The following is a 21,933-nucleotide window of genomic DNA, read 5'->3' on the forward strand; positions in this document are numbered from 1 at the left end:
TAGGCTACTACATTTGGGAGACTTACTACTTTTAGGGCCACTTTAAAAATAATCTGGGTTACATTTCAAGGAATTCTGCTTTACTTTTAATAAAACCTATCTGGTGACCTGCGAGTTTCTCACTGGACATCTGCTGTTTACCTCCAGTTTATTTATATTATTCTTATTGTTAATTAACAAAAATAGCATTCTATATAAATAACCATATCCTATTAGCTTAATAAATTACATCAGTTACATGGCATTTGACATACTGTACAGAAATATGTAAAGCTCATAATTCAAAACTCAATATTTCGAAGTCATGATTACTTTGTCCCTTGAATTTTGAACTAACAAGGATTTCCCATATCCTTAAAAGGATAAGAATAAAAAATTAAATGTTTTATATTAAAATAAATATTGAATACTAAATAATCACATTTTTAAACAAAGTAAAACTACACAAATNTCAACTTAATTTTTAACAAAATTAAATATATTTCATAATAATTCAAACCTGTTTCTTTTTTCTTTAGCTAGTGTTTCCTGAGTATTTCTTACATCATCTTCCAGTTTTTCTATATCATTCTGACATGATTCCCTGAAAGAAAAGTTATAATTTTAACAAAAATCTTAGATTTTCAAAGCTTATATAGGAAATCCTCATTACTTCAAACTCTAATAGTTTGGAATCGTACTTTTGTCTCAGCCACGGATATAGAGATTAACATGTTAAGGAATTCAGTTGTTTGAAATATGGCCAATTTGAAATTCAAAGCAAAAAATTCTATCCAAACTGATATGAATATGTTCATTTGTTCATTTAAATTGAAGTGCCTCTGTACTATAAGAGAACAATAGACCAAAAACAACTCTCAACTAGTCAACATGGATTTGCTTTTACAGTAACACATTTTCAGGTGTCACCTTACAGATGGACTATCTATTTTCTCTCTTATCTCATAAAATATGGCTGGATTTCAGAGTTGAAAGATTGGGCTACAAGTAGCAGACTGCACTGTTTGTAGGTCTCTAGGCTACTACATTTGGGAGACTTACTACTTTTAGGGCCACTTTAAAAATAATCTGGGTTACATTTCAAGGAATTCTGCTTTACTTTTAATAAAACCTATCTGGTGACCTGTGAGTCTTTCACTGGACATGTGCTGTTTACCTACAGCTTATTTATATTATTCTTATTGTTGATTAACAAAAATAGCATTCTGTATAAATAACCATATCCCATTAGCTTAATAAATTACATCAGTTACATGGCATTTGACATACTGTACAGAAATATGTAAAGCTCATAATTCAAAACTCAATAATTCGAAGTCATGATTACATTGTCCCTTGAATTTTGAACTAACAAGGATTTCCTATATCCTTAAGAAAAAAATAAGAATAAAAAATTAAATGTTTTATATTAAATAAATATTGAATATTAAATAATCACATTTTTAAACAAAGTAAAACTACACAAATATATAACATTTATTCAACAATCTTTATTAATTCGCATAAATAATTTTAAGATATTTTCTATTATTTAGAATAAACATCTAAGAATCTAACCTTTTAATATATTATTTAGTACATTAAATTTTAGAAGTTTAATTATATTTTAATAAAAACATTAAATTTACCATTTCACTATCCAACAGAAATTGAAAACTATATCAAATATAAACATAATAAGCTAACTTAAACAACTTTCTTCTTAATATATTCAGAGGAATTAAGATTTAAGCAATGAACTTTTCATCTTTTATTATTAATTTAGCACCAAAGAAAATGACTATACTAAACAAAACTTATTTGTATGCTTTAAGAATAATCAAACACAAATCTAGGAACATATTTTCAAGAAAAAGAAATTTTAAATTTGCATAATACAATGTTTATTGTTTTAATAATTGCTTTTATAATAATTAAATAAACTTAAATAACATAAAAAAAAATATAACAAAATTTAAAAACAATCATAAAAATATAAACACCATTCAAAAAAATAATGAAGCTCCTGTTAGCAATTAGNGAGAATAAAAAACTGCCCAAATACCCTTAAACAAAGGAAAAGTACGTCCTTTATGAAGGCATAGAGCCACTACATGAAAATGAAAATTAATGAATACACTGTGTACAGTAATTTACCTGATAAGACAGACCTCAGAAAAATACTTTATGAGAGCTTTTATACTTTTATAAAGCTGTCTATAATGAAAATTAATTAACTAAGGATTTTTTCGCCCTGCCAAGGTGTGGACCAGTTATCCGGAGTGCTAAGTTATCGAGGGACAAGTTTTCGAGGTTCTACTGTATAATAATTAAATAAACTTAAATAGCATAAAAAAATATAACAAAATTTAAAAGCTATCATAAAAATATAAACACCATTCAAAAAAATAATGAAGCTCCTGTTAGCAATTAGTAGTTAATTAAGCATCAGAACTGATCATAAATTGATTTTGCATATGTATAGGGAAAATCTGTATCTTGATGTAAGAAAACTTGCAGAGTGTAGAATTTCCAATTTCTACAAGAGTTAAACCATGTACTGCTCCAGATCAGGACACAAAACAAATTTTACATAAATTAGATCACACAACAATTTAAGAGTTTGTTGACCAAGTTCCAGGATATTGTGATGATATGTAGTTTTACCCACATTTGAAGTCTTCCTGGTCAGAATTTCTACACTTCTATTTGTCAAGATGCTCTAGAGCACTGAAAACCACTGTTCTGGCTAGGTCCTGAAACTTGTACTCCTTCTTAACATCATTAGAATAATGACACGGATAACAGTGTTGACTGTGTTCTAAAAGAATCCAATCTACCACACATGGCAGAACTTTAACAAATCAATTATTATTGGTCAACTGTTGAAGAAATTTTGAAAAAGCAGGCAAAGTTGTTCAAAATAAAAGTTTTTGATGAGCTTGTGCATAAGCTTATGACTAGTGTTCATTATAATGTCCATTCAGCAGGGTATGGTGCTGCTTAAGAAGATTGTTAACTGTTTTGTAATTACAAAAGTAATATGATATCTTAAAATAAATAAAATTAATTTTTTATTACCTATTCGTTTTTTCATTTGTGAGAAATTTTTGATGTTCCAATGATGGCGTGTTCACCCTTTATAATATAGTATATACATAATTTATTGTTATCATTTCAAAATATTTTAGCATTAAAACATTACAAGACAAAAAAATGTTTTTATCATCCTGTGGGAAAACTCATGCAATTTTATTTGTATTCAGTATACTTTGATAAGAGCTCCACCTATTGCTCTCAAAACATCTAAATCAATACACCTATCTCTCTTTTTATTAGGGTGGATCAAATGAAAACGGAACAGCGGTCATAATTCGGTTTATGTGTATGTGAGTGTAACAAAACTGTGTGCAGATGTAGAGCGGGAGCTGAAAGAAGAGAAAACCTATTGAGGAATGGACTCATCCTTGGTAAACATGCGCAACCATGTGATATGAGCTGGTGGTCAGCCAGGAGTGTCATCTGGCAGGCAATCAGTCTGCATCACATTTGTGACTAAAGAAGAACAACGTGGTGTTATTCGTTATCTTGGTACTATCACTACCAACCAGAAAGCAAACGACAAAGCCAACAGTGGAAACATCTCAGCTCCCCACTGCCAAAGAAGTCCAGGATGATGCAGAGTAAGGGCAAAATAATGTTCATTTTTTTTTCAATGTGAAAGGCCCACTTTTCATTGAGTTCCTGGCCCAAGGTCAAACAATGATCAGTACTTCAATATCCTGGAACATTTGCATGCAACAATCAAAGCCAAGTGACCAGGAATGTTGTCCTCTGGAGTGCTTTTGCTCCACAACAATGTGCGGCCACATACAGCCACTCGCACACTGAGTATGCTTGTGAAGTTTCGGTGGAGTGTGTTGGAACACCCATCACACAGCCCTGACCTTTCACCATGTGACTTTCACATCTTTGGTCCGCTAAAATATAAAAAAATAAAAAATAAATAAAAAAAAGCATTGTGGGGTCGGCGTTTTTAACTGAACAGTGAAGTCATTGAAACCAGTTTCGAACAGTGTCCATCTCAGCCAAAAACTCTTTCTACGAACAAGGTATTCACACTTGGTGCAACAGTGGGACGAGTGCTTGTGTAATTTTGGTGATTATATTTGAAAATAAATAATGGCTACTGTTGTGGCTGGCTACTGTTCTGTTTTCATTTAATCCACCCTTATACATGCTCTATTTTTATATGATTTTGAAATAATGTGGTTAACAAAAGAAAAATAATCCTTTTTTTACATGATCATTTTTTTTACACGTGAGAAAAAACAGTTGAAAATTATTTATTTATGTAGAAAAAGTACAATGATATTATTTATCAAATATGAAATTCATAACAATAATAAATTAATATACTAAACTTAACTTTATAAACAAAATATTAAAAGTAACTTTTAATTTAGCAAAAATCAATAAGATCATACTTTTGTTTTATTAATTTGGATTCATTTTCCTGATGTGTTTCCAATAATCGTTCGAGAACATGAATCTGATCTTCCAATTCAGTGCATATTGTTTTTAAAGTATTCATATTCTATTGAAAAAAATATACATATTAATAATAAATGAAATTTTAACATATTTAGAAAACATACAATACTACTTACATTAGTGAAATTAATAATAACTTTGAAAGAAATAAGAGAATCCCTCTTATGTAATTTTAATTACAAATAATATTTTGTATAATTTGTATGTTAAAAAATTTTGAAAAATGTAATCCTTACAATCAGAAAAATTAGCATTACAAATGAAATTTATAAACAAAACTAACAACACACAACTGAATAAAACTTGAGGCAGTAAGAAATTCAATTGCTCATGAAGTAATTTTTAAAAATTTTATTTAAAATCAACATAAATTATAATGTAACAGAAGCTTAAAGTATTTGAGATCATTTTTGTTAATAGAATTAGAAACATCTATTGCAAAAAAATTATTTCAAAATATTTCAATAATTTTAAAATGTAAATACTCTAGACCTGATCTTGTGCAGAATTTATTAATCTCAGTGAAAAACACCTTTTAGTTTTCTTTTGTTCTAATATTTCAACAACACAATATTACATTGAAGCATTACCAAAATAAGAAATTCAATAAGAAAATAGACATCATACAATGTGACATAATTCCAAACTGTATAAGATGTTTTACTTTTTTATATGGATCAACCATCACTAATTTGGACAATTTCTTCAAGCATAATTTGAAATTTCCCAGTTTAATGTACTGACCTGCCACTACTGTTTTGGTGGCATTGGTTGCAGTATCAGCTGCTGGCACAAACTCAAATATTGGTAAATCATTTCTACTGTTTTTCTGCAATTATTATAACCTGCTCACCATTAGCCCAGCCATGGTCCAATTGCATAAAGGAATTGATTCTCATGGCATAAAACACAACCACCATACATTGTCTATAATAACTTAAGAAAAACTTTATAGTAGTGTCTGAAAATTACACAATACTACATTAAAATTTCATTTGTTTTTTATTTAATGTTTCTTTTTCCTGCATTAACCAACTTGTACTGATTTACAAAGTAAGACAGGATGAAATAGTTAGTATATACAGTTTGCTCAACAGCTAATCTAACTGCTGGTAATCTAGTAAATTACCTAATTCAGCACCCTCCCAATGATGCCAGATTAGTAATGTCAACCTGTAATTCATAAAATGTCAATAGTTTCAATATCTTACCAATTCTAATACTTCATTTTCGTGTATTTTATCTGTTAATTTACTTCTCAAACCATTTACTTCTTTTGTTAATTGTTGCTTTTCTTCATCTTTCTGTAAAACTTCATTCTGTAAAACCTTAAATGAATTCATTAAATCAGTCAATGTATATATTGATAATGTCAATTTAAAATTTGGTTAATTAAATTAAACTAATTACAATAGCCATTATTAACCAACATATTTATTTCTATAAAATCTCAAGCTGAAAATGTATGAAATTCTATACATGTATATTGATATAAAGAACTACCTTATTTCATTGATTCTAAAACACATCTTTCTTACCCAGTTTTTACTTCTCTGAAATAGAAGTGCATCTTAGAATGAATGGATTCATGCACTTTCAATTCAAAACAACAATCAGAAGTCATCACAAACTGAACACACGATGCATTATGTATTAATAACAGATATTTTCAGCTATGATCAACAGTAACATCAATTCAAATGAGCTTTGCTAGTAATTAGCATTTAATTTAAACTATTTTTAAATGTTTAAAATCATCTTTGAGACATTAAGACATAGCAATTAATGTTATTGTTACAAATAGTTACTGTGCATTCAAAGAACATGGAAATAAAGCTGTCAAACACTATTTGTTTCATAGAATTTGTACTGTTTTTCTAACTTGTTACGTAACAACTTAATAAAATTATTTATTTAAAAATCTAAGATTTTTAAATAATTAAAATTCAATTTCAAACTTAATTTATCTTCAAATCAATAGTGTCTTTTAGAATTGAAGTAGTATGATACTTTACAAAAGTTTCATACAGATAATCTTAAAACAATGTAAGAAAATAATAATAAATTTAGAAATTTGAATAACTTCAAGTAAATTATGTAAAATATGATGTTTGTTTGTTCTGTTGAAATTTCAAAATAAAATGAGAAATGAAATGCAAAAACTGTGATTAGTAAACTGAAAAACTGTGAATTATCAATTTATTTCATAGTTTACTATTTAATGACTGCATGAATTTAAGAAAATATTTGAAAATGTGTGCATACATTGTCCCATAGAAAATTTCCAAAACTACAAAAATGTTATAGTTTAACATAAGTGACATTATAGAGGAACTTAAATTACAAATAAAAATCCTAAGTAACTGTAATGAATGACAATAAAGTAAATCAAATTAATACAGTTAATTTGCTGTACTGTATAAACATTCAATTTTTAACTAATTGATATCAGAATACAAAACTTAATATGTTGGTTATTACTTAAAATATTTATTTAAAGTCAATAATAAAATTTTAGAAAAGAAATTATTACTGAAAGAAGAAGCAATAAATTAGGCAAATGCAAATGAGAAGGGTTGTCAAAATGGGAACTGCTAAAACAGAGCTTTGAAATAGAGAAGAAACAACTTTGAAATTGATTTTCCTTTCATATGTTTGCCAAGGTGTTTAAATAATAGTTTGTATATTGTTTATTTTGCATGTTACAATATAACCAGAAAAAGAATGAGATATTATCATCCATGACTAACTCACTGAAAAGTATACTATCACTAATGAATCAACCACTTTATCATTGATGCACAGGACCATTTTTATGTTTGTAAAAATTTTTTTAATTAAATAAGTATTTTTTAAAATTTAATTCATTTTAGTTTTTTTATTTATATGCAAAAATTTTTTAAATTATTAAAATATTTGAAATAATGAACCATTGAAATAAAATTTCAATTTTTTTCAGTGATATTTTCTAAACAAATTTTTTTAATTGTAGCATATAACTGTCTGCATAAATCCTATTTCATTATTTTTAATTTAACATTTAGAAACTTAGATCAACTATAACTGATTTTGAAATATTAGAGATTTAATTTGGAATTTTTTAGTCATGTTTTAAATGAAAATTTCCCTTATTTTTTCTCAAAATTCAAAATCAATATCAATAGAGTTAGAAATATTAATAAACTTAAAGGTATCATATTATTTACCTTGTTTACTCTTTCTTGATATTCTAATAACAACTTTTCTCTTTTTTCTAATTCTTCATTTATTTTCTCCAATTGCTTTTTCTTCTTTTCATAATCAATTTGTGTTGACTGTAATTTTTCTTTCAAGTATGTAATTTCCTGCTTTTTGCTATCAATACATTTCCTAATCAAACAAAAGTTTAGAAGTTAACTAGAAATTAAATATTTGCTTCTGTACTAAATATTAATACTTTAATTCTGAATAAGTTTATTTACTTCGATTCTATTGTCACATCATTCTCTCTCTTCTTAAAATTATCTTTAATGTTCTTCATGATTTCTAATGCTTTTTCTTCTGTTACTGTCCAATCTTTTATTTTTATTTCTATCATACGTCTTAAACTCTATAGAACAATTTTTGCAACATTATTTTCTTTAATAAATATATTGAAAATACATAATTTCATATGTAAAGTTGCTATCATGTTATATATATATATATAAATTAATTGATGATAAATTATATTTTTAAACTATATCAATACTTTTATTATTCATCTTTCAAGATTTAAGATATTTAAAATCACAAATTATTTTTAATATTTTATGCTTCTACTTTTCAGCAAATTTTAGCAAATTGATCCATTATTATATTCTAAATAAAGATATTAATGAATCAATCTTTAATTACAATATATTAATTAATTTCTTTATACAATCAACAACACAAAGAGGAAAATAAGCATAATACATGAAAATATATTTGTGTTCAAAATTAAATGCAGGTAGCAAAAATATAGAAACAAACAGTCCCCCATTGCAATGAATCATCCAAATGCCTTCTTTGAGGCATGCCTGATAAGCTAAGCTTCAGGTCAAACACATATGTGTCAGGAACACTTCCTGTTAGCAGGTCCTAACAGATGATTGTCAGAAAGAATTTTACTGTATATATAGTGCATTAATGTTGTTGCATGGATGCACTGCTATCATGCCTTATTTACATGATATTTATATAATAGAATATCACCTGATTTACATACAATTTTTGACACTAGTGTATATTTTTGTATTGAATTAAAGATTACATATATGATAATCCTAATTAAAGTAGTTCCATTCAACACTGTCTGGAGAAATGTCCAACAGTCCAAACAACCAAATTTTGTATGCTGATGTTTCAAAACATGCAGAAAAGGTTTTCACAGAATAAACTTTAGTACCAAAATTCACCAATAAGGATCTTATGGCACAAGTGGAAAAAAACAATACTACAGACACTAGAATTGTTTATTGGCTGCACTCTTTGGTATAGCCATGAATAGGAAAGAAGAATAAAAGTTTTAGGAAAAATTGAGGTGGAAGGTGAAAGAAAGCGAGATAGGACAGAATGAAAGTTAAGACCATACTACAGACAGAAATTTCTAGGTGTAAAAAGCTGTCCATGCAGCACCACTAGACCTATAGTGATAAATTTTATAACTAAATTCCTCCACAGAACTTTCTTTCTGTTCTGAAACATCAGCATACAAAAGTTGGTTGCATTTGGATTGCAACATATCTTTCCAGACATTACTGCATTAACTATGATCACCATGTATATACATGCAAACAAACATTACTTTAATATTTTCAAAATATTTATACTGAAGTATTTCTTTCATATAAAAATATATGATGAGATAAAAACAGTTACAAAATACAGTGAAACCCCAGTTAACGAACTTAAACCGTTCCGCGACTCTGTTCGTTAACTGAATTGTTCATTAACCGAAGCAATTTTTCCCATAGAAATTAATGCAAATGCAATTAATCCATTCTAGTCTCCGAAATTTTTGTCATTTTATTTGAAATATACAGTAATTTTCTTTGATGAAAATGTAGGAAAACATAGTATCTATCATTACAGCAAAAAACATGTAAACTTTGTTTAATAATACCTTCGTTTGTTGTAGTTGATGGCAGAAAAGTGGAGATATACGAACCTTAATGCTTAAAAGGGGAATCCCCTCAAAAAAAATAACAGGTAGCACTTCATCGGAAGATTCTTCGAGTCGAAGTCTCTTTAGGTAAAAAACCCACCAGTGGTTAAGTGGTCTTTGTACCTTGAACACGGGGAGTTCGTTCGTGGGTTCACATCTCGCTCATAAGGGCACGATGCCCTTAGTGGAGTTTTCTGGGGTTTCTCCACGTCCGGGGTTTCCCTAAATAGGGGCCAGTTTCCCTTAAAAACACCTCCCAGAAGGCATTCCCCCTAGTCAGATCGCCCAAGTGTTGCATTGCCATAACTTAACAAAGAAACAAACTCTTTCTGTAAGGAACAAGAAATTGATCTAAAGTTGATTGTCTTACTCTTTTAATCAAAATTTTTCTCAAATGCGATAGCACATTTGTCGTTTTCTATTGCCACTATGACTTTTTTCTTTCTTTGATGCCATATTGATTAAATATATAAATCACAAAACTGAAAAAAGAAGTATAGCACAAACACTCGGAAAAGCAATGTTTAACTCGTGTATGCCTAACACCAACTAAAATTTGACACAAAATACCGTTACGTTCGTTATCCGATACAAAATTTTTGCAAAATAAAAGTTTGTTAATCGATTTGGTCGTTAACCAGGACGTTCGTTAACCGGGATTCCACTGTACTAAATTTGTTTAATAATAATTTTATAATGTAATTGATATCCTTAACACCAATTAAAGTTATGCTAATTTTAACTAACAAATTGAAAAATTTACTTTTAATTGAAAGTTTTATTTAGTTCAAAAAAAATATATGTTCTTCCTCCTCCTCCTGTCTTTTATAAGTCCTATCATATACTGTATATATTGGATTGTTCGGAAAGTAAGTTTGTTTTTTTACCACTAGAGGATTAGTCGTATTTTTTCCGTCATTTTCATTCTAAACCATATTATCATTATATATTTTGTCAGCTAGCATTTTAAGGCTTATTTATAAAAAAATTTTGTTAGATTTTGTGCAATTGTTTATTTTTTGTGTCCCATCAAATATGAAGATCAAAAGCAGCATTTTTGGCATATTTTGCTCTTTTATTATTGAAAAGGTAAACGCTCAACTGAAAATGCTGTTCAAGCGAGAAAAAAATTGTGTGATGTGTATGGAAAAGATGTGTTGAGAGAAAGACAGTACCAAAACTGGTTTACAAAATTTCGTTCTGGCAATTTCAATATTGAAGATGCACCACGTTCTGGATGGCCAGTTGAAGCCAATGAAAACAAAATAAAGATACTGATTGAAGCAAACTGCTGAATAACAACACGTGAAATCACTAAGAGATTAAATTTATCAAATTGTGACAATGCCGAAGGGCCTCCCTATACTCCGGCACCACGTGACTGAAGGGTCGACTTGCGTTGGCAAAGATCGCAATGACAGGTTTCGTCAGGACTGACACCACTGTGTCTTCATGGCTAGACACAGAAACCGTTTCGTTCGGGCGTGTGAGCGGTCGCGTGTGTGAGCAAATGGAGCAATCAAAGTCGGGATGGAAGGAGAGACAGCGCACCGGAAGTGACTTACTCAGACGCTTGTAACCACTGTTTAATGATTAACGATAAACTATACATTAGGGCTGCTGTTAGATACATTTCTACGGTTTTATAAGTATTCAATATTACGATATTACGGTTTTTTCCGATTTGAGAGAGAGAGTTTACATACATTGTGCGTGTCGATAAATACCTTTTGTTTTTGCTGTCTTAATTGAGATTCTCGAGCTTTCTGGGTGAAGGAAAGTTTGGGATGTCAGTTCTTGTATCCGGTAGAGGAAGTATCCGTAAGAATGATAGAACGTAAAGTATCCGCAAAGGTGTTCGATGATGTTACGATGAGTTTCAATGATATTTTAGTAGGATAGAAAAACATAGAATAAAATGATAAATTCACATATATCCGAATATTGAGGCACTTAGGACAAGGTACGAGTTACAACGTCTCTTTCAAAAGACGGGCGACGACTGCCTCACTTTGTTGTCTGTTTTTCATGTTGGAGTGTTGAAACGAAAATATTAGATCGAAAGGTGCTGAGTAAGCGTCGTTATTAAGTCTGAGAACTTAGCAGATGTTTAGCTCCCAGGTGTAAAAGTTGACAGTTATTGAATGAAAGTATAGCTACAATGTGAAATGACACTATTGAATGAAAGGATATAAACACACAAAAAGTCCGAATTTGGATCCTCACAAAATTGAACCGTTTATGATTACTTGAAACAAATTGGTTTTGTTTCAAAACTTGATATATGGGTTCCACATGTTCTAAAAAGAGAGATGCTCTCTTTGGTGGGATTTTAAGGAAATTTTGTTTTGGAGCTTTTACAAGACAATTTAACAACTGATTTAAAAGTGTACTGCCATCAAATAAACAAATTGAGTAATATCATGAAAGAGAAAAGGCAGCCAGAATTGATCAACATAACCAGTGTAGTGTTTTACCACGATAATGTCAAATTTCACACACGTTTGGTAACTCGTCAGAAACTGTTATAACTTAGATGGGACGTGCTATCACACCAACCATATTAGCCAGATCGAGCACACACAGATTATTACTTGTTCCGGTCTATACAAATTTTTTTTAACTGTAAGACATTTACTTGAAATGACAATGTCAAAAATCACTTGAATCAGTTTTTTGTAAGCAACGATCAAAACTTTTATAAATGTGAAATCATGCTACTACCAGAAACAATGACAACAGGTATTTGACCAAACTGGTCAATATATAATTCAATAAAATATTTATTTATTATAAAAATATTGTTTTTTTCCACGGAAAAAAATGAAATTACTTTCCGAACAACCCAATACATATACCATTTGACTTATTAAGAGAAAATTATATTTGTATTTGAATTGTTTTGCTGATAAAGATTTAAAAGCATTGAGAATATGAATGAAAGCATATCTGTCACTTTGGAATTAGTATGTCACCATATACACATGTATACTTTAAAAATATTTTTTAAACATAATATGATACAATTACAGGCATACCTCGACTTACGTCGTTCCCGATTATACGTCGTTTGTCAAAAAAGTATATGGAAAAATAAATATCAAGTTTAAGTCATTTTATTTGAGTTTACGTCCGTCCGCCACAAATACTGAAGTCATAATATCACTAGAAAAGCGTTTAAAGCACATAAAATCATATTAAAATATATAGTAGTATGTTCTGTATTTACTGTACATGCATTCGTAAATTTAGAATACTTTTTTCTGTAATATATTAAAAACTAAAATTTATTTGTTTGTAAGCTTAAAATAGATTTTTATTAACCATATATTATTAAAAATGCATTAATAAATAAAATACAAAACCAGGAATGGTAATTTATGGTTTAGCCTAGTGACAAGTAGATTCGGAGACAAGTAAATTCGACTTACGTCGTTTTCCTGGAACCAATTACCGACGTAAGGCGAGGTATACCTGTAGACCATTTTATGTTACTTAAATGTAAATGACAGACTAGCAGTTCTGGAGAAAATTTGTCAATAGGAAAGATAAATTCTAGCTCCATTTGTTGCCTTCAAGGAAAGTCTGTAATGAATGAAACTGTTTTTGTTATTATGGGATTAGTTTGTCATATGTACAGTACATATTTTTTTAAATATTGGTATTTAAATACAGTCGACCCCCCTATAATTACGGTCCCTATAATTATGATTCCTATAAAACTACGAAAAAATATACGTATTTTGGAAATGTTGAGTCGGATTAGTGTAGAATCGATTAATTTTATGGAAGAAAACCTTTCAATCAGCCGTAGTCCGTAAACTTGACACGTGTCGGGCTGTGATTGGAACGACTTGTAAGAAATCGGATTCCTAATAAATTGGAACGTATCTATATCTTATAGGGGGGTCAACTGTATATCATCAAAAATAATTTGAACATAATAAAATTTCTAACTTAATCCATAAGTGTAGTAATGTATATGCTAACATGAACATATACAGTATAAATATATTTATTTTTGCTGATTTAACACAATATATTTCAATAGAAAATGGACAGCCTGTAAAATTTATTGTCTAACCTCTTCAAATCCTGTTGCTTTTATTATCTTATTTATAGACTACTCAGTCAAATTGAAAGTTAATTAACAGAACAATTCAAAATCAGTAGGGTCAATCTGAAATATCTTGTCAAATATGCCACTGCATAAATACTTAACCCTTGGTTATATTAACACAGAAAAAGCAGAACAAAAACAGAGTACATGAATAGGGTGAACAGTAAGATGACAAACTATGGCTGTCATGTGACAGACAGCCTGGTAGAAAGTATTTCCTTGTAATACAGCATCTTATACAATAGGGTAAAATTTTCTGGACTGTAAGGACCTTGTTACATTGAGTCAACTATGTATGTGTGAGATGGCAGAACTGATTCTGCCCTAATTTAAGGAAATTTTTAGCCTATTTCTCCATTTCAATCATTAAGAAAACATTGCACATTAAATGGTTTGAATATCACCCTTTTCATCAACAAATGTTAAAGATTTATAATAAGCTAGTGTGAAACGATAACAGACTATTGTTATAAGAGGGGAAGTCAACTGTCGAACAAGTAAACAGAAGGAATCGTACAGATCTTCAACCAAATATGGTATCGTCAGCTCTGTGAAAACAACAATTTAGTATCATTGACAGCAACCTCTAACCTCACAGCTGCAACTTTGTCTCCAAACATCCAATCACCTGATGGGTTTTTCCCAGACTGGAGAGTATAAAAGAGGCTAGAACTTAAGTCCCAGGCAGATATCCCCCGAGATCCGACAGGGCAGACATCACCAGACACCATAGCCAGGCAGACACATCCCAAGTAGTACAGAGTAGATTCCACCACTCTGTACTACTTGGGTCAGGTGACACAGGTCTCCTGTCTCACCCTATTCAGGCAGCCATACCCAGAACACAGAAGATCTACCAGTCATACTACCAGTCAAATGTTCTATATTCCTCCAGGGATACAGAGTACAACAGTTTTCTCTCAGAGGTATTTTGTTAGCCCATATGTACACTCTCTCTCTAAATGAAGATAGGATGGGAAATCCTATCACGAGCAATGTACTTAACTGTTTAGTCATGTACTGTACATTTAGTGGTATATATGCATGTGTAGCTTGTAGTTGAAGATTTAGATATATTAAACTTTTGTTATGTTTTTACCTGGCTGCCTGTCTTACTCGAAAACAGACACCCTGTCAACTCAATCATTGTGCTCCCCACTCGACTGTTTAAGCCATCCAGAGACAAAATGAGTGGTTTTCGCCAAACCGGTGCCGATTAATTAAGAGGTTTTTAGGGAACCACTCGCCCTATTAGTCACTGGTTTCTCACATATGTTATACAATGCATTTATTTTGTTATTTTACCTTTATCTACATAACATTCTTTATTCGTTTTAAAAAAAATAATATTGTAGAACAGATGTTTTTCCATATTACAAATACAAATAATTAAAAAAACCTAAAATCTCAAATACTATAGTAGAAATTTTAGTTTCAACAATTTTTGAGACAGGAAGCTCTTTTATAACAAATAATTAAATTTAAAAAAAAGGAAAACGTTTTAACTATTTTTTTTTTAATTTCAAATTAATGTTTAACTGTAGCAAAAAAGTAATTTTTCGCAATGAAATTTAAACTTCTGATACACATTAGAAACTGTGATAAGTAAATTGATCAGGAAATAATACTACTGTTATATTATTATTAATAGATTATTGTTTAAATTTGCTGATAATATGCATTATAAAACATCATTGTACCATTTTAATATAATAGAATATGAAATTGATTAATAATTATATAAAAAAACTGTTTGCTAAATTTTACATAAATAAAGCAAGAAGCTTCTAAAGATAAATTAATGATATCAGGAGAAAATTTAATTAAACTAATAATTCCTATAATTAAGCTATCAAATTATTTAGGCTTGAAAAATATACAAATTTAAATACTGTATTATAAAAGTAAATTACTTTAGAAATTCAATTTTACAAAAAGTACAGGCATATACTCTATCCTTCCTATGTAAAGTTTCAACTAAATAAACATGAAAAATATAAAAATGTTTACTTATGAACAAAAACTTTAGGAAATATTAAATAATATACTGAAAGAGGAAATATAAATATATTCTGTATAATTTAATTAAATATAAAAGAATTTTAAACTAATTATGTTAAAAAAATGTTATAAACTATGTTATCAACTTACATTTTATTAATACTTTATTAACTGATAACTGAAAATTTAAATGAAATAACAATAGTAATAAATTAATTTTCATACCGATACTTCCGATTCCAACTGAATTACTTTATTTTGTTCTTCCTGCACAGATTTGAGCTTTTTCTCTTGTTCCTTAAGGCATTCCTGTAATTCTCCAATTTGTTTTCTTAAAAGTATTTCATTTTCTTCTAATAATGTAATTTTTTGAGATTCCTTTTTATTTTCATCACCAGAAGTCACATTCAATAATGCAATACTGTTATCCATGCTCATGGAAATTCTAGAAATGTTATTAAGTTAAAACAATTGCCTAATATAAATTTTAAAGTTTTATAAAAAATATAGTGAAGAGATAATTACTGTATTTAAACTAAAATTTTCTATATTTTGTTAACAATATTCTTAATTTTCTTACAAAATATTGAATTTAACAACAATTACAATTCATTTTTATAAAACAGTCAAACTCACAAAAAGAACACTGGATGACGATTCAATCTGTTAAAATTTAAAACTAAAATAAATAATAAACTATGAGAGATTCTGGATTCCGAGATATATAATACTCCTATACAAAATTATGATAATCTGCTGAGGATAATAAATTTGTATCACTATAAAAGCTGTTTTAATAATAAGAGAGTACAATATATGGTTTGATAATAATTGTTACCACCACAAGATCAAAAAACAACAAAGTTTACAACATTTCAGAAATACAAATGTGGATCAATCCTTGAAAGAATATTTAGAAAACAAGAACAGATACCTTTTCTTGTTTCCCAAATATTCTTTCAAGGATTGATCTGAGTTATTATGGGGTGATATAATGGTGAAAGCAAAAAAACAAAGAAATATTTTTCAGTAAGGAGTGATCAGTTATTAAAATCAAAAGATACCAAAAAATTTTGGATTATTATAAATAAATTTCAAAAAACGTCACCAATTATGAATACCAAATGCTATGCAACATATAATAAATGGTGCCAGTATTTCAATGAATTTTCAGTCAATTACAAAAAAAATTANTTGAACCCATAATTCGGACCTCTCAGTCGACCCCTGTTCGGGTCCTCACAAAAGCAAAAAAGAAGAAACATTTTTCAGTAATGAGTGATCAGTTATTAAAATCAAAAGATACCAAAAAATTTTGGATTATTATAAATAAATTTTGAAAACGTCACCAATTATGAATACCAAATGCTATGCAACATATAATAATTGGTGCCAGTATTTCAATGAATTTTCAGTCAATTATAAAAACAATTATAGTCATCCTACAACTTAATATAGCCTTTAACCAACCATCAGTAGAAGTATTCAACGTAGAAAATTTACACAATTGTATTAAAAAGCTAAGAGAAAAATAGACTCCCGGCACTGACAATTCCTAACTATATAATCAAAAATCTCCCAACAGATGCCATCAAGTTTTTAGTTATCCAATATAATAAATTTTATAACTCTGGTACTATTCCTAAAGATTAAAACAGTTATTTTTCAAATGATATTCAAAAAGGACGAGAGAAATTGTCCAGCTAATTATCATCCAATTGCCCTCTTGTTGAGCTTTCGAAAATTATTTATATCAGTGCTAATCTCAAAAGTTCACCAATTGGATTGATCAAAATAACTACTTAAACTATACACAGTTTGCATTTACAAAGAATGGAGGTATCCAGATTGCTTTATTTACACTAATTGCTCTAGTCCAACTTCAGTTGGATAAAAAAAGACACAAAGTTTTCGCATTATTTTTGGATATAGAAAAAACGTATGATTTGTAATATTGTAATAATCACAGAAATAAATTAATTAAATATGGTGCAGATGATAACATAGTAAGAATAATTGGGGAATTATTCGGTCATTATAATTTGAAAATTAAACACTTTTACAGGGAATGGCCATCCATACAAATGAATGGAGATTTATTACAAGGAGACCCTTGGTCCCCTTATCTTTTTAACTTTTTTTGTTTGATATAGTGAATGTTTTGACCAGGAAGACGATGGATTTTCTATTAATGGCCAAATAGTTCACTCCATATCATATGCTGACAATGTTGTGATAGTTGCCCCTACGGCTGCAGTTCTTCGTAGAAAAATTAAAAAAGCTCATGAATATTTCGATAAATTAAAATTAAAAATTAATCCAAGCAAATCCTAAATAATGATTTTCCGGAACAATGCTAGAGTTGCTAAAAAAAAGTACATCCTTTTATCTGAACAACGTACAGCTTATGATAATACAAAAAGTCAAGTTTTTGGGAATAGTCCTGACTCCTAGGCTAACTTTCAAAAAACAAAATAAAAAAATTATTTCCAAATCAACCTATTGATCAATAATATGGTGAAGTTGTTTTCCCAAAGTAAACTTAAGAATATATTTATTCACATGAGACTGTTTAACTCAATAATTATTAATGCCATAGGCCAGGGATGGCAAACCTTTTTGAGTCTGCATGCCACATAGTAAGCATGTTAAGCATACTTTTCTTTAAAAATGATTACACATGCAGAAGTTTTAGACTTCTAGTAACTATATTTAAATTTGGCCAAATGGCTGAGCGGTCAAAGTCGTAGCTTATTGCTCTTGTGGACCCAAGATCAAAAAAATCCCCAGAAAATTTTCAGGTGGTGATCCATTCTTCACCACCTGGCTGTTCCATTTGGAGTTTGCTAAATAAAGCCCCCTTAGTGCCCACAGGGCGAAAAGAGTTTTAAAAACTATATTTAAATAAATAAAATAATATGTTGTAATTAGAGTAAATGTAAACAACTTGATTGAAAAAGATAAACTGAAATCGTATAACATGTTACGTGCAAGATGATTTCTTCAACCTATGGCACGCGTGCCATAGGTTCGCCATCTCTGCCACAGGCTACACCTTTCCAATTTGGAGCCTTACAAGTTGGAAAAAATTTGGCATAATTCAAAATAAATTCATCCACAAAATTTTTACTCTAGATTATAACATTTTTGGATATGCATTTAACAGGCTAGAACTTAACAGGTTCAAATTAACTCCCTTCTTTGTAAAAAGGTTCATCAATTTTCTTTTCAAGATTAGAGATAATGGAACTTTACCTTCTGAACTGTTGTTCTTGTTATATCAAAAATCCTGTCAAAATCCGCAAAAAAGTTCTTGGGTGAACCAAATGACAAATATTGTCAACGACTTTGGTGTTTCTATAACTCCACCTCTGATAAAATCAGAAACCAGCAACCTGATTAAAACTCAACTAATCCAAAATACATTGGAAATTTCTCTATCTCAAGACATTGAAGAAATGTACAACCGAAAGAACCAGAGTGGTACAGCATTACAGTAGAGCATCGATTATCTGATCCCCGATTAACCGTCACATCGGTTAACCAACCGTTCTAGTTGGCAAATTTCAAATGTCCGCTAGTGATATGGCACTACAATATTTGGCTATGTCTTCGCTACTTTATTATTATTTTTGTTAAATTTTTGCGTGTTTTAGTTGACAACATCGGCTCGACCATTGAAGGGAGGCCAGTATTTAAACGAGACTTAATTTTCTAATTATGAGTGGTTGGTTGTTTTGTGAGCAATAAAAAAATTTAAAAATAATTTTAACAATACAATAGCAACGATTATTATTTTTTAAAAAATTTGTTAGGCTTAACATTGATGAAAATTCAACGCACAGTTGGTTAATAGCGATATACTAATATACTATACTAATAATGTATTTTTTTCATTCTTTTCAGTTATCCGACCAACCTGAGTCCCCAATTGAGTCAGATAATCAATGCTCTACTGTATTCTAGATTACCCTTTTAATAATAACTACATGTTATCAAATATGCCATTTGCAATCAAGAAATTTTATATCCAACTTAGATTAAATAAAAAGATAATTATGGTAAATAATAAAATTTATGAATTCTTGAAAACATACTGTCCAAGATGCAAAGAAAGATTGACGAAACTTCATATGTTTTGTGAGTGCAAGGAAGGCCAGAAACTAAGAATTAATGGTGAACTAAATCAGCTAAATACCTTTTAAGCAGAAAAATCAAATGCATCAGTTATTTCATTTAGCAAATACTACAATGATATACCAATTATATAATTTCGCAAAAACTTTTTGTAATCAGCCTTTCTAATTTTATGTAACAAATCTGATATTCATGAGTATTGTAATTATAGGATACTTAGTTTTACATGATTACAGTCGACCCCTCTATAACACTGTTTATAATTCCGTTTTATATGAATTCCATGTTGTACGAGTCACTTAGATTTTACAAATACGTGATCCATTCGCAGTCCGGCACATGTATTTGTAAAATCTAAGTGACTCGTACAGCATGGAATTCATATAAAACGGAATTATCAACAGTGTTATAGGAGGGTCGACTGTATTGTTAATGCTGATATAAGTTAATTTGATATAATGTAAGCCTAACACCTTGTTATATCAGGCTATGGCCTATTATGATTAATAAATTGATTTAATTTGAAAAAACAATTCATTTTTATAGATTAATAAATACATAAAATGCTGTTAAAGAAACTTGTTCTTTTGTTCATAAAGAGAAATGTAATATAAATATATATAATAAGACATTTTACTAGCTTGAAAAACTAAATTTTAAAATTCACACAAATTTCCAGAACAACATTTAACTTAAAAATAATTCAAAACAATTAAAATACAATTATATTAATATTTTTAAACTGCACTTTATTTTTCTAATTTTATTCAAATTAAAATGAAAGCAATCATATACACTATATTGTCAGAAATAACCAGACACTTCCTTGAACATATGCAGATTTGCCCATGCGTCAAAGGTGCAAATCCTGATGCAATAAAAGGACCATAAACCCATAGTAGATGTGTATTACAGTTATTGCTATCAAAATGAACAAATGACGCAAGCTGAGTGAGGCTGAATGTGGTATGATTATTGGTGCCCATCGATTTGGCCATTCTATCTGAAGTTTCTAGAAAGTTCCAGATACCGTGTTCAACAGTGAGCAATGTTGTAGTGAAATGGAAACGTGAAGGAGTTATAAAACCCAAAATCTGACCTGAAAGACTGAAAATACTGACAGATTGGGATTATAGATGCCTCCAATGTATGGTGAGGTCAAACTGGCAGTCCTTGTTAGAAACTGTGGCAACAGGCTTTGGGAAGTGTTGTCAGCTCTCATAACATCCATAGAGAGGTGTTTGCACCTGGATTCCATGGGCAAGCTGCAGAGCATAAGTAAATGATCACTACATGGAATGCTGCTCATTGACTACAGTAATATAAAGCAATTGCCAGTGGACACTGGAACAATGGAAAGACATCTTGTGAAGCAATGAATCATGCTACACATTATGGAGATCCAATGGATGTGTATGGATTAGAGATTGTCTGGTGAACACTACTTACTGGAGTGTATTGTTCCTACTGTAAAATTTGGCAAAGGAGGAAATTCTCCTGTTTTTCTGAATTCGTATGGTCCTGTTTTTTGTGGTTTGGTCTTGGCTCTCTATTTTTGTGCTCAGAACTTTGAGAGCCAAGGGCTATAAAGCAATTCTGGACAATTACGCTCTGCCTACTCTGTGGCAACAATTTGGAATTGGCCCATTTCTCTTTCAGTGTAATATTTTTAATTAATAATAAATATTTTGACAATATTGATTGCCTGTTGTTGAATTGCACAATAATTAATATAAATGATATATTATAAATTTCATTACATTTAACATTATAACTTAATAATAAAAGAAAATCCCATTGCTCATGAAGGTGAGGAAGAATTACTGGTGGCAACATTGGATAGCTTATTGGTTAAAAAAAAAAATGCCAAAAGATATCATTGTCAAAACTAAAGGAGTTAGTAAATAATTTTAATGATTGTAAAATTACAACCAATAATAGACCAATGATAGTATTTTGGGATGTGAACTGTGCA

The 21,933-nt window shown here is 29.6% G+C and overlaps 1 protein-coding gene and 1 pseudogene across 2 annotated transcripts; one reads left to right on the forward strand and one right to left on the reverse strand.

Moving 5' to 3' along the window:
• Positions 1–463: 463 nt before the first annotated feature.
• On the reverse strand, positions 464–16,296 carry LOC111619192 (sodium channel and clathrin linker 1-like). Of its 2 annotated transcripts, XM_023360879.1 has the most exons (6): positions 16,047–16,295; positions 7,995–8,122; positions 7,740–7,902; positions 5,745–5,846; positions 4,467–4,576; positions 464–583 (listed from the first exon to the last, which is right to left on the reverse strand). In XM_023360879.1, exons 1-6 carry the CDS (start codon positions 16,257–16,259, stop codon positions 484–486), a joined length of 816 nt encoding a protein of 271 aa, XP_023216647.1. In that variant the 5' UTR covers positions 16,260–16,295; the 3' UTR covers positions 464–483. The 2 variants fall into 2 exon arrangements, with proteins under 2 accessions (XP_023216647.1, XP_023216648.1); XM_023360880.1 differs by lacking the exon at positions 5,745–5,846 and having other exon boundaries at positions 16,047–16,296.
• Positions 16,297–20,887: 4,591 nt separating this feature from the next.
• LOC111619185 lies at positions 20,888–21,547 on the forward strand (annotated as a pseudogene).
• Positions 21,548–21,933: the final 386 nt, after the last annotated feature.

Source organism: Centruroides sculpturatus, unplaced genomic scaffold, assembly GCF_000671375.1.
Source record: "Centruroides sculpturatus isolate CEXI.00-Female unplaced genomic scaffold, Cexi_2.0 scaffold223, whole genome shotgun sequence".
Lineage (NCBI taxonomy): Eukaryota > Metazoa > Arthropoda > Arachnida > Scorpiones > Buthidae > Centruroides > Centruroides sculpturatus.

Excerpts from the sequence above, each read along its gene's own strand:
- LOC111619192 (XM_023360879.1), bottom strand. The coding sequence starts at position 16,259 with ATGAGCATGGATAACAGTATTGCATTATTGAATGTGACTTCTGGTGAT. Across the intron at positions 4,577-5,744 it reads AAAATGAAGTATTAGAATTG|AATATGAATACTTTAAAAAC; the intron begins GTAAGATATTGA and ends TTTTTTCAATAG. Across the intron at positions 584-4,466 it reads TCCAAATTAATAAAACAAAA|GGAATCATGTCAGAATGATA; the intron begins GTATGATCTTAT and ends CTTTTCTTTCAG.